General features: G+C 34.6%; 1 protein-coding gene across 1 annotated transcript; it reads left to right on the forward strand.

Annotated features, from left to right (window-relative positions):
• The first annotated feature begins 8377 nt into the window (after window positions 1-8377).
• On the forward strand, window positions 8378-9076 carry LOC121730695. Its single transcript, XM_042119833.1, has 2 exons — window positions 8378-8674; window positions 8848-9076. Exons 1-2 carry the CDS (start codon window positions 8391-8393, stop codon window positions 9074-9076), a joined length of 513 nt encoding a protein of 170 aa, XP_041975767.1. The 5' UTR covers window positions 8378-8390.
• Window positions 9077-14430: the final 5354 nt, after the last annotated feature.

Here is a 14430-nt window from a genome sequence, read left to right on the forward strand (position 1 = left end):
CTTTTATTTAACTTGCTCTGTATGTATGGTATGTTCGGGTGAAATTTTGGAACTCAATTTTGAAGTAGATATATTTAACCGATCGAGCTGAAATTTTGCATGCACGTTTTGTTTGGATAACAATGCATGATATTGTATGTGGCATCACTCTAAATCCAATATGGCCGACCATCCAAGATGGCGAAATAGTTATTTTTAATGCACTTCTGCAATATCAAGTGAAAGGACTCACTGAAAGTAACTCGGAAACGAATGTAATGTCATTCTACATCCAATATGGCGTCTCAATTAAGATAAGGGAATATAGTTATTTTTAATGCACTTCTACAAAATGGGTATCAAATGTAAGGGCTCATTGAGAGTAACTCGGAAACGAATGTAATGTCATTCTACATCCAATATGGCGGCTCATCCAAGATAGGGGAATATAGTTATTTTTAAAGCACTTCTGCAATATGGGTATCAAACAAAAAGGCTCATTGAGAGTAAATTGAAAAGTCATGTCGTGTCCTGTCGTGCCGTGTCATGCCGTATCGTGTCGTATCGTAACATGACGTGACGTGAAAATAATTAATTTCCACTTAAAAATTCTAACTATTAAGTTATAACCTCAATATATTATACAATTTGAAACATGATGTTTTTCCAAGACCAAAAGTAGCCTATGTTACTCTCTATCCTTTCAACCAAGTCAAACGACACGCAAAATCTGCATTTTTATTGTTTAGTTTTGGTAAGATTAATTTCACTTTTAATAAATAACTTACTTTGATTTTAAAGAAGGAGAAGTAAAACTCAACACTAACGACGCAACACCATTTTGCTTAGCAACATTACCAGGAGCGGGGCGTTTGTGGGGCGCAGATGCTAAGTTTGAATAAGCATAATATCTGCAAAAACCGTATTCAAATAGGAATCGGATCAGTAGTTTAGTAGTTTTCATGTTAAAAAAAAAGTTTGATACTATATCTGACCCCCTCTTCGGCCCCCTTAAAGGGGTGGGGGAAAAATTTTATACACCAGATGTTAAATTGGAAAATACAGTTATTAATGTGTTATTAATATGAAGTTAGTCCATTGAAGAAAAAAGTTTGATACAAAATTTGACTTCCTCTTTGGTCCCCTCAGAGGGGTGAGGGGGGAAAAATTTATACACCAGCATAGCTAGCACAAGCACGTAGACAAACGAAAGAAACTAAATTTTGACAGTTTTACCGGAAAAACACTGGAGAAAAAGTTTCTTTCGTATCTCGATATCTTCCGCTTTTGAAAATCTATAAGTCAAGCATGACGATTGACGAACCGCTTATGACATTTAGTTTCTTGATTCTTTTTTTATTTTTATTATGGCACTCAGGCGCGGTCGCAGCCTGAAATTTTGGGGGGGTTTTTTATCTGCGCCCTCGGACGTTTCTGGGTACACAGCAGCTGTCTAAGGTCGAAGTGGTGGCTAGGGGATAGCTAGATATTTCCTTTTATTATTTAGCAAGATTTTGAGATTTTTCAATTTTACCTTAGATTTTGGGGGTGGTCATGTCCCCTGTGACCCCCCCCTTCGGACCGCGCCTGATGGCACTTGGCTATAAAACCATGGCTAGTGTCGAGTAAATGGCAGCAAATTAAAAAAAATCGATGTATAGCAACCATAGACATAATATATACTGTCGTAAAGACCACCTGACAACTCGAAAATGCGTGACCATTTTCGATCTGTCAATGTGTGCGTGTACTAGTGATGTATATTTTACTATCGATAGTATAGTATTTTGCTATCTATAGTTTAGTCCGTTCGATTTATTTTACCTGAGTTTCTATAAGAAATAAATAATATGCAACTTTGATAGATTTGTATTTCAAATTAGGTATCATAAATTTTAATTGGCAAAAAAGGTGACGATTGAAAAGTAGATACACATTTTCTTTTGGAATGATTTTTCAATCGTCGGATATGTTATGACATAAGGTTCTTATAGGGGTAAATAATTTACACTTAACACATTATAAAGTTACTTATTTATTACTCAGGTAAAATCTATCTGGTAAATCAGTCCTTACATTCAAAGTAAACGTTGAAAGTAAACAACACACATAGTATATTATATTTTATTCTTAAATTAAATACATATTATAAAATATCATAATATTTTATTACAATTATTTTGAACCGACTTCCAAACAGGAGGAGTCTAGACGTTCGCCTGTGGATATATTTTTATGTATGTTCAACGATTACTCCGCCGTTTATGAACCGATTTTCAAATTTTTTCTTTGTACTATTATTATACTATATAATATTGTATAAACATTGTATTGTTCCGAGTAGGTATCATGTTCACAAAAGTGGTGGTCTGGTGATGGAAACAATGAGAAATTGAGGTGATTCCTTGATATTCAAATGGGAACATGTGGTCCCAGAAAACGTTCAAAATCTTTCGATTAATAAATTTAAAAAAGTAGTCAAAGAACGTTTTGTGCCAAAGCCAAAATGATTTCATAATTGATGGCACATCTTGGGAGTAGAATGCTGAATGACTGCTTGCAAGGCTACTTCTACATGACTTACAATTATTATGTATAATTTTTAGTTACAGCATTGTAAATTTTGTTTTAAAAGATTATTTTTTTTCTCACTTTTTTTGGTAAAATTGGGCGTGCGAGTTTCTTACGCCGGTTCTTCTCGTCGGCTTAGTTACCGAACCGGTGGTAGGCACCATGTATTCTGAAAATATATTTTATTTTAGATTTGTTCAGAAATAAAGCAATTTTGATTTTGATTTTTTAAAACACCAACTGTAAGTATAGAAAACGTTAAGGACAGCTAAAATGAGTAAAATTATTATTTTTAAACAAAAAATTAAAACCGACTTCCAAGGCAATGACAATAGTAATATTATACTTAAATGAACTAAAAAGTATTAAATAATTCTTATTCTGTACTCAGTATTAATTCTGTTCTCAATCTTCATTATTTTGCAATCGGTACCAGCTAACCTAATGGCCAGTTCTCTGACAGAATAGGTATAACAGCAACTTATATACTTAGGACTGGTACCGACTTCAAAATTATGAAGATTGAGTACAGAATAAGGATTATTTAATACTTTTTAGTTCATATAAGTATAATCTTAAATGAACTAAAAAGCATTAATTGCTTATTTTTAATAATTGCTTCAGTAACAAGTGCAACAGTATGTCAAACTTACTGGCACAAATAAAGTTGGGATAGCTCCTTTAACCAAAATAGTATATTTTATTCTAAATTTTTTTTAAAAAATTTCAATGAAATGTTTGCCTACATATTGTTGAATTTTTCTTGGGATTCCAACCAACACGCCCAATTAATTTCAGCCATTTTCCTCTTATTAGAGGATCTTGAGGGAATCTGTAAAACAAATGATTATGATATATAAATATAAACCTTCCTCTAGTTTTAGAGTCACTCTATATTATAGTAGTTATATTATATTAGCTATATTATACTATACTATATTATATTAGTTAAAATAAGATAATATGTCCTTTTTAGTCCGGCCGCACATTTTCCGAATTTCTGATCACAAAAATTCGGACGCCCCGCCCCGCTCATACATTTTGACACGTCAGGAATTCTTTTAGTATTATGGGTCTACAAAAAAATGTATGAACAGAGTGCATTCCGCCGGGCGTCCGAATTTTTCTGATCAGAAATTTCGGATAATGTGCGGCCGGGCTTAAGGTGATAAATATAAAGGTAAATGATTTTTATTTTAGATTTATGTTATTGTAAAATATCGATAAGCATATCGATAAATTTGATTCAAGCACTAGCGTATATGTAAGAAATTTTGATGAAAAATTTTTCTTCAAAATTTGTGTAATATAGGAACAATAGTACCTTTAGTTACGCAAAATATGAAAGTAAAAGGGAGGATTCACAATATTTTATTTGAAATAGAGAACTAAAGACCAGAATATAGCAAAAATAAACACATCGTAGCAATGAGGACATGAAGATTAATTACGGGTGAAATGTATATTTTTCAGGATTATTCCTATGATTTACACTGCAATCACTCACAGCACAAGTTATTATTGTTATATATAATAGTATTTGTTGAAAATAACATACGATTTAAATAATAAATTGCAAATACCGAAAGGGCATAAAAACGATTGACGACTTTTGACGACCTGTCAAATAAAAGTTGTTACAATTTTCATTAGACTGCCTCTCTCTTTTCATCTTGTTATAATTCCATAAAGGATTTTCTTCTCTCTCGCACTCTTTGTTGGTCTTTAGCATTATATTATGTCTATGATAGCAACCCTGTCTATAGCCGGAATTATAGTTTTGATCTACAAACTACGAATAATAAAGTTACTTAGTTTTTTTTTTCGTATTTCGTAGATCAAAACTATAATTCCGACTATAGACAGGGTTGCTGCACGTCGATTTTTTGAATTTGCCGCCATTTACTCGACACTGGCCATGGTTTTATAGCCGAGGTGCCATAATTAAAAAAAAAAGAACCAAGACACTAAATGTCAAAAAAAAATTGCCGTTGCTTTGATGGTTGGCGGTTGCTATGGAAAGAGTTTCTTGTCTTTGTCCACTGAAACTCAAGTCGATGGGTGGTGCCATGCTCGGGAATAAGATATGTAGACATGGGAAAGAAACTGCCATTACTTTCTTCCGAAGAATCGACTGGGAAACCCCGTGCTAGCTACGCAGATGTTAAGTTGGGAGAAGACAAATATATCTGCGAAAACCGCATTCAAATCGGATCAGTAGTTTTCGTGTGATGCTGGAACAAACATACAGACTGACAGACAGACAGACAGACAGACAAAAAACTAACCACAGTTTTGGCTTCTATAGCGATGTAGTAACAGCCCCCGCTTATTATTTTTTGGATATCTTTAATTAATGTACAGAATTGTCATTTCTACAGTTTTATCACAATAGACATAACGACCAGTAGTTCGACTGCAAAGAAACGGACAGGTTTAAATATCTGTCAAATGCGTCGGGTTTCACGATTATAAACGGAATGTGCCTCACGCTGGCTGATATAATTTATTTTTAAATATTTAAAATAAAGATTTCAAATTTGGATTCTGACAATTTTAATCGCATGTGCCAAAACACAAACAACAATACGACCAACACTCAGACTACTAAGGGGACACTACGTATGACCAACACGACCAAAGAGGAACACGTCCATAGACATAATATTAGCATTATATTATGTCTATGAACACGTCCAATGAATATGTCATAGTTTTAAATTCGTAGGTAACAAGTTAACAACCCTAGCGACAATTTTCGGTATAATACGACAAATTTAAAAATTTCAACATCAGTAATTCTAAGTCGACATACTCTATAATTCTGTCTACTCTGGTTTTATTATATGTATAGATTACAAATCACGCGACAAGCTTTTATTAACATGCAAATTGTTATATTGAGGTTATAACTTAATAGTTAGAATTTTTAAGTGGAAATTAATTATTTTCTTCTTTTTAGAGTATTTAAATAAAAGCTTCTTTCAAAAAGTTTTTTGCTTATAATTTATTTTCTTTGTATTTTCACAGAGAACGCTTAATATACATTTTACATATTGTCACCTTGCATATTTTCATCTCAAATTAATAAAGTTCTCTTATTTTTTATTTGATTTAAAAATGTTCCCGCCTGTCATGACTTTCTTGACAGACTATATTATCTCAATGTTTGGAACACCTCCATTATACAAATAATGGAGGTCAGTGACTATACCCCATGAAGCTAATATAGAGAGGAGCTGGCCTAAGCAACTGTGCACTGTGATTTTCAACTAGGTCCTGACTCCTGACGTCATCATTGTGGGCGGGGCTTAAGTCAGTACACTTTCAGCGTTTGTCAGGTGTACACGTAACGAGACTCCCAATAAATTGTTTTTTGCGTTTTTAACAAGGAAAGGATGAAGTATTGTGTTTACAATGTCGAAAACACTCAGACAGACGTTCTGATAATATAAATACAATCACATTTCATTTGTAAATAATTTTAAATGTAATTTAAATAAAAAAGTTCTAGAACATTTTAGCTTTCAGCGTTAAGCCCGTTGCAGACGATGCGCAGTAGCTTGCGCAAGTACTAATACTAAGCATATATTTTCATCGTGTGAACGCATTTTGCTTAGTGAAAGTGCGAGTGCAAGTTGCTTAGTAGCACTCGCTTTGGTCCTCGCGCAAGTGCGACTCATTTGCCCCCGCTCCGTCTACTTCACCCCCGCGCTACTTCACTGGTCATCGTTTGAACATGCTTTGACCAGTACTAGCGCCAGTACTAGCGCCAGTTCAGTCTGTTTGTTGTTTTGGTAAAGATGTAGAAACCTACCACTAGATTGTTGGGGAGTTGGTTGTTTTATTGAGTCTTAATGTTTTAAGTTTGTGAATTAAAAATGAATAAATGGAATTCAGACTAAACATCAGTTCCTCTGCTATCACTCCATTTAGCTCTTGAATTAGGCACTTAAAAAGTTTATTCAAAACCATACGCTTGTTCATGGTTGCCTACTATGCACTGGCACTATACAAAGCTACTTCGCGTGATCTTTTTACGTTTGAACGCTGGCGCAAGTACCTGCGCAAGTACTCGCGCAAGCTACTGTGCATCGTCTGCAACGGGCATTAATTATACTACTTGACAGTAGATGGCCAGACCTTTAAAAGATAAAACAGACGTAAATACTTATAATTTTGCATAGTTTATTGCATTAATCATACTTGAATAGGTACATAAAACCGTTATGCACTTTGTCTTAAACACATGTTTCATAGCTAAAACCGTACTTATATAGCTTTTATTATCATATTACTTATGAAGCGCCATCTGTCATCATCTTGGATAACTATTTTGAACGTAACAAATATTCAGGGCCGTATTTAGAATTACATTATTAACCGACTTCCAAAAAACGAGGAGGTTGTTCACAATAATCTTGCATTTCAAAGTCTTGGTTAGTTGATTCATCCATTGTAGAGTACTTTAGTTTTTCTATATATACAATATTTTAGTTAAATGGGATATTTTGAAAACGTCGATTCTATTATTTTATTTTTGCTAACGCTACTTTTTTAGCAAACAAAACTGTCATTGCGATCCCATTCTGATCGCGCGCGGATTATCATCTTTCATGTACTTACCATCGAAGAAATTGATTCATAGCCCCCTAATATTCAAGAATTTTGACATCTAGTGTTAGATAGCTGAACTACGTAGTAACATCAACATCGACCTAAGCTAGTAGTTTTGCTTTTAGCCGATAGATGAAATATTGAAAAGTGGGCGGAGCTTGATACCCCCTCACCCCGCAAACTGTCACGCGTCGTTTCTGGAAAATCGATTACGACACCTCCTCTCTATATTAGCTTCATGCTATACCCAGTATACGGTCATGTGATCATGTCCCTTTTTTCTGATTGATTTGAAAGGGATGACACTACGATATTGCCACTTTTTTAATTTCTTCACTTTTTTTGACAGACCTAACCTTTTTGGATTAATTTAGTGACATTTATTATAAATTATATTGACTCATTGACTTTTATAAGTGGACACGGCATAATGGTCCATACCAAATCAAAATACTGTGGCCGGTCCGCCATTTTATGTTCCGGTTCTCCGAAGTACATAAACTGTCAAAGTGACGTATTATAGGGATGTCGAAATTGAAAGAAAATATCGATATATCGATATTTGAAAAAATTTCAATATCGGTCTCGATATATCGCGAAAAAATAGGCACTTGAAATGTTCACAAAATACTCAGTTGTATACATACTTTAATAATAATAATAATTGATGGTAAAATTAAAATAAACTGTAAACACTTCGTGCGCGAGTACAACTAGTATTTGTCAGATTTTTTGGTAATTTTTGCCCGATATCAATAATGGCAACTTGAATAATAATTAATAAACTTAAAATAAATTAAATAGTTTTATTAAAATCAAGGAGGCTCCTATATAAAAAAAACCATATTTGCCTATTTTGTCTCTATTTACTATAATACATAGAGACAAAATAGGCAAAAATTATTTATTTTATATACTTAATTTAAAAAAAAAAAACATTTTTGATATCAATATAATAAATAATATAACAGGACGCTCACTTATAACATCTTAGTTTATCGATATCCTCGACAAATATCAACCGAGTGTCCCATCACTATAGACCGCCATGTTTAGTTCTTGGCAATATGGCGCCGGCCACACTTTTTTGTAGTTATGTCGCTTCCATCTGTTTGCTTATTAGTGTCAAATTAAATTTCAATTATCTACAAGATTGACGTTTTCAAAATATCCCATTTAACTAAAATATTGTATATTATATAGAAAAACTAAAGTACTCTACAATGGATGAATCAACTAAACAAGACTTTGAAATGCAAGATTATTGTGAATGCAATTGTGAGGACCTTTTAGAAGATGATAATGAGCACATTAAAACGCTAAATAAAGTCTCTCAAATCGAAAGTTATCTAAAAGAAAAACGTATTTTAGAACTCATACATTTTATGTTGTCAAAAGTAGTTGCAGAAGCTCCAGAAAAGCCAGTGTTATATCTTGAAAAACTATTAGATGATTGTATTAGCTTCGTATTAAATCGCTCTAAGGCACCAACTTTTTATGAGAATAGGTGCGTTAGTATTTTATTTATAAAATTAATATAATCGTAAGTTTTCTAGAATACCGAATACGAATACTAATTTTTATAGATTAAAATAAGGAAAGGGGACATCAAATTTTATCAAAATAGGTAGCCATTTTAACATTATAATTATAACGTTAATTTTATATTTTTATTTTTAGACATATAGAAGCTGTACTCAAAAGCTTTGATCCTGGTCAAAGAGGATGGTTAAATGTATGCCAAGTACGACGTCTTTATGAATCATTGGGCTTAGAAATAAATCAAGTTGACGAAAAAGATAAATTTGCAGCAGATGCTATACTAGAAGATATAAAAAATAAACAAGAGTTGGCTTTACGTGAATTACTTATGGCTGGTGGTAACAAAGCTATCATCGATAAAATATAGTATATTTATAATTAAACAATAAATAATATTATGATGATTTTAAATTTAATGTATTCTATCACTACCTAACTGTGATATTATCATGATTCTGCGATTCAGCCTCTCAAGCCATCAATATTATCAAGGAATCATGATAATATTGATACGTGTAATCTGCGCCATTTAGTTCATGATATCGATAAACTATAGTTCAAGTAATGAGAATCCGTAAACACTAAAAAGCTATGCAATTTTTGTAGCCAAATTATTAATTGATGTGACATTTTTTAGCACTAATGCCTTAATATAATGGCCAGCGGGGCTAAAATGGTCACATTTAGCAATTCCTCTCAATCAATTCAGCAAATGAATTGTCAAAACTGTCAAACTGACAAATGTCAAATGAATTGCAAGCAGAGTTGCATTTTGAGATTTTAGAAAAATGAATCATATTATGATTCATATCATGATTCTTCAAAGTGACCATTTTAGCCCCGCCGTTCCCCTACCCTATTCCCTTCCCTACCCTCTCCTATTCCCTTCCCTTCCCTACCCTCCCCTATTATCCTATTCCCTCTTAAAAGGCCGGCAACGCACCTGCAGCTCTTCTGATGCTGCGAGTGTCATTAACACTTTTAATACATGAAATATACAGACCGACTCCTTTGCTATGTCCACGTTATGTCCTAGGAAGTAGGACGAGGTAAATAGTGCTCTCTCAAAAATAGTACAATGGTTTAATGCTAATAATTTACTATTATGGATTCACACGATTACATCTTATAAATAGAACGTATGGCTCGCTTCTGCAGCACGAATATTGAATTAATGTCCGCTGCATTTCCCCATAGAAGGATTCCATAGGACATAATGCTGTGGAAGTAACTAAAGTAAACAAGTCGCGCTGTTTCTACATCAGTTATTTCTCTGATTTTTTTAACAGCATATGCTGCAGAACTGAGCCTATCCGCCAGATTTGTAATATGCGGACCCCACTGTGATTTACTGTCTAAAGTTATACCTAGGAAAACAGTGGTGTCCACTAATTTCATTTTCTCATCATTTAATAGTACATTGGTTTCTACTTGTCTAACATTTGGCAAACTGAACTTTAAACATTTCGTTTTGTTAGAATTTAAGAGAAAAGTTTAAGGAAATAAATATTCTGACCGTCGCATCTCATTATATTTTGGATAACGTACTGTATGTAAGAAAGAACTTAAATAATTTTAAAAAGAAAAGCGACAATCATTGGCCGTGTTCGTCGGCGTAATTTTTAGCGCATTCGCTGCAAAACCTAGTTATTGCGCATGTTCAAATCATGTCATGCCATGGCAACGACAACTGTTTACGACTTGACATTTAACCCAATTGCAATTTGTTGGTGGCGTTGCAATGAACAAACCAGTGGGAGAGCCATGCTTCGGCACGAATGGGCCGGCTCGACCGGAGAAATACCACGTTCTCACAGAAAACCGGCGTGAAACAGCGCTTGCGCTGTGTTTCGCCGAGTGAGTGAGTTTACCGGAGGCCCAATCCCCTAACCCTTACCCTATTCCCTTCCCTACCCTCAACTATTCCCTTCCCTTCCCTATCCTCCCCTATTACCCTATTCCCTCTTAAAAGGCCGGCAACGCACTTGCAGCTCTTCTGATGCTGCAAGTGTCCATGGGCGACGGAAGTTGCTTTCCATCAGGTGACCCGTTTGCTCGTTTGCCCTCTTATTTAAAAATAAAATAATCAAACACTATCATAGTGTTAAATTTTTTTAAGTCCGTGGTGTTAAATAAATTATTTGTGCGGCTGTTAGACAATTTAGGCTTATGTATTTATGTTTAGCTTTTATTATTTTAATCATGTATAAACAATTAAAACGTTGTTTACGACTTGACCAGCAACTTGTTATGGCGTTGCCATGACATCTTTTGGACATGCGCAATAAAAGGTTTGTCCAAAAATACGCCGACGAACACGGCCATTGTTTTGACACTAGGAATAAGAACAAATTAGAAATACCAGTGATCAGACTGACTGCCGATCCCAATGATATTCCATGTTACTAATTTTAGAAACTCATTGCGATCCCAATGATATTCTATGTTGGCCGATCCACACTCGCGCGCGACAGCGCACCGCGGATCGCGCATAATGCCAAATTTACTGATCCACACTCGCAAAGTTCGCGACATGTCCGCAATGTTGCCACTTTTTAGTTTCTTCACTTTCTTGACGCACTATAGTTTGCGCTTTTGAGCCGTATTTATCTTACTGTATATTATAAACTAGATGTCCCGCGCGGCTTCGTTCGCGTAAATTATTAGGAATTTTACGGAAAACGTACAGTTTTTCGCAACAAAATAGCTTATCTCTCTTTACGTAGTCTACTCTATATCTGTGCCAAATAACATACAAAATTGCTTTAGTAGTTCGTGAGATAAACCCTTCCTAATAATTTTCCGTTTTAACTACATTTCCTCTGTTTCTTTGGTCCTATTAGTTTAAGCGTGATAAAATAGCCTATAGCCTTCTTTGATAAATGAGCTATCTAACACTAAAATATTTTTTTAAATCGGATCAATAGTTCCTGAGATTAGCGTGATCAATCAAACAAACAAATATTTTTTTAATCGCTTGACAAAATCGAATCTTGATCTAAATGACTATGAAAAGTACCAATGGGTCATAATAGGCTCATAATCATGGGATGAGTGTAACTTACAAGGTATAATATGGTAGTGATGATGAATGTAATTTCAAATTTGCATAGTAGCATATGCTTTCCGTTCTTAAAGCAATGCAAAGGAGTTCTCTCAGCACCTTCCCAATCTAATCATGGTATACCTTGGTGCAAAATCTTACTTGTTGATTGCATATGCTTAGACTACTTCCCACGAAACCGAAGTCACCACATGTTTCCATATAAATTTTAAGGAGTTCCCTCGATTAAACATGGCTCCCAGCATCATATCACCACTTTTGTGAGTATAGTACGCAATTGGGATGATACTCTGTACGCCAAAAGAAAAATTTGGAAATCGGTTCACAAACGGCGAAGTAATTGTTGAATATAAAAAAAACGAACATAACACCTCCCCCATTTTGAAAGTCAGTTAAAATTGTAGCCTATGTGTTATTCTGATGTATAAGCTATATTATTGTAAAGTTTCATTAAGATACATTCAGTAGTTTTTGCGTGAAAGAGTAACAAACATCCATACATCCATACATCCAAACAAACTTTCGTCTTTATAATATTAGTATATATTTAAAGTAATTAAGTATATAAAGTATAAAGAATAATAATAAAATAAAGTATTACGAAGACCATACAACTGTATAAAATTTCACTCTGGTAAATAAATGATATTATTATTATTATTATTAAAATAGGATTAATTATATTCTGTTTACTGAACAATGCTGGCATGTCTTGTATGGCAAAAGCCCTTATTAAAATAAAGATTAAAAAAAATCTCTTTGTCGCGGGACAGAAAACCGACAACAATCGGGGAACGGGCCGCGAAGTGCGAAACATATGCGAATCCATAGTGCGAATCGGATCTCTCACTCATGCTTCGCAGGAATTTCACGGCGCCGCGCCGCGGCGTCGCGCAAGGTTCGCGCTCGAATGTGGATGCGGTCGGGGAACCAGCCGCGAAGTGCGAAAAATATGCGAATCGGATCCACACTCACGTTTCGCGGAAATTTCGCGGCGTCGCGCGTGGTTTGCGCGCGAGTGCGGATGAGGCTTTAGCAAAGTTAGCAAATCTTTTAAAGGCCAGTGTATACGCCTGTACAATAGAATCCCAGAAAACGTTCAAAATCTCTCTATCAATAAATGTAAAAATGTAGTAAAACAACGTTTGTGTACTAAAGCTTATTATAAAATCAATGATTTCATCGACGACAACACACCTTGGGAATAGGGTGGTTCTTAAAGGCTACTAGTATATCCTGCTAATATTATGAAGGCGAATGTTTGTTTGGATGTATGGATGTGTGGATGTATGGATGTTTGTTACTCTTTCACGCAAAAACTACTGAACGGATTTTAATGAAACTTTACAATAATATAGCTTATACATCAGAATAACACATATCCTACTTCCTACTAATATTATAAAGGCGAAAGTTTGTTTGGATGTATGGATGTGTGGATGTATGGATGTTTGTTACTCTTTCACGCAAAAACTACTCAACGGATTTTAATGAAACTTTACATTAATATAGCTTATACATCAGAATAACACATAGGCTACAATTTAACCGACTTTCAAAATGGGGGAGGTGTTATGTTCGTTTTCTTATATTCAATGATTACTCCACCGTTTGTTAACCGATTTTCAAAATTTTTCTTTAGGTATATAGAGTATCATCCCAATTTGGTATTATATTCACAAAAATGGTGATCTGATGAAGGATCCATAAGTAATCGAGGGAACTCCTCAAAACTTATAGGGAAACATGTGGTGACTTCGGTTTCGTGAGAAGTATTCTAAGCATATGCTACCAACAAGTAAGATTTTGCACCGAGATATACCTGGTATACCGTGGTTCGGAAGGTGCTGAGAGAACTCCTGAATCTTTATAGATACAGGTTTGGGAGTTTCGGCGTTGTTTTAAGAACAGAAAGCATATGCTACTATGCAAATTACATTCATCATCATCATCATCATCATCACTACCATATTATACCGTTTCATAGTCTTTTAGATCGAGGCTCGAGTTTGTCAAGCGATAATTAAAAAAAATCTATACCTACCTAATATTATAAACCTGAAGAGTATGTTTGCTTGAACGCGTCAATCTCAGGAACTACAGGTGCGATTTAAAAACTTATCTCAGTGTTAGATAGATCATTTATCGAGTAAGACTATAGGCTAAGACTAATATTATCACGCTAAGACTAATACGACCGAAGAAACTCAGGAAAATGTGGGAAAAATGGGGGAAATATTTTTTATGGGAAAATGTACGGTTTCTGTAAAATTCCTAATTTACGCGGGCGAAGCCGCGCGGGACATCTAGTTATCTTTATAAAGTTCAATTATGTTACTTATAGGTAGTTTATATCCTTATTGACGTAAAACTTCTTTATCTAAAAACAATTGACGTGCGACGTGGTGCACTCGTGAATCGTGATTCGTACAAAAATATTATACACGAAGAAACATTAGCGCCACATCATTGATGTAAAGGTAGCACATAAGTACGTCTTCACAGCACACGCAGTGCGGTGCGAATGAAGCGTCTTAAATTCTAAACCTAATTCAACCTTTCTAAATAGCATCCTAACTAGGATGCTTAGAAATGATTTAGTCAGTCAGAACTCAGAAGCCACACTTTTTCCGATTTAGTACACTAATTAGAATCCT

This window comes from Aricia agestis, chromosome 9 (assembly GCF_905147365.1).
Source record: "Aricia agestis chromosome 9, ilAriAges1.1, whole genome shotgun sequence".
In the NCBI taxonomy this organism is placed as follows: Eukaryota; Metazoa; Arthropoda; class Insecta; order Lepidoptera; family Lycaenidae; genus Aricia; species Aricia agestis.

What these genes read in the sequence shown, in the direction of transcription:
- LOC121730695 (XM_042119833.1), top strand. Translation starts at nt 8,391, where the DNA reads ATGGATGAATCAACTAAACAAGACTTTGAAATGCAAGATTATTGTGAA. An exon ending in CCAACTTTTTATGAGAATAG is followed by an intron (nt 8,675 to 8,847) that starts GTGCGTTAGTAT and finishes TTTTATTTTTAG; the next exon opens with ACATATAGAAGCTGTACTCA.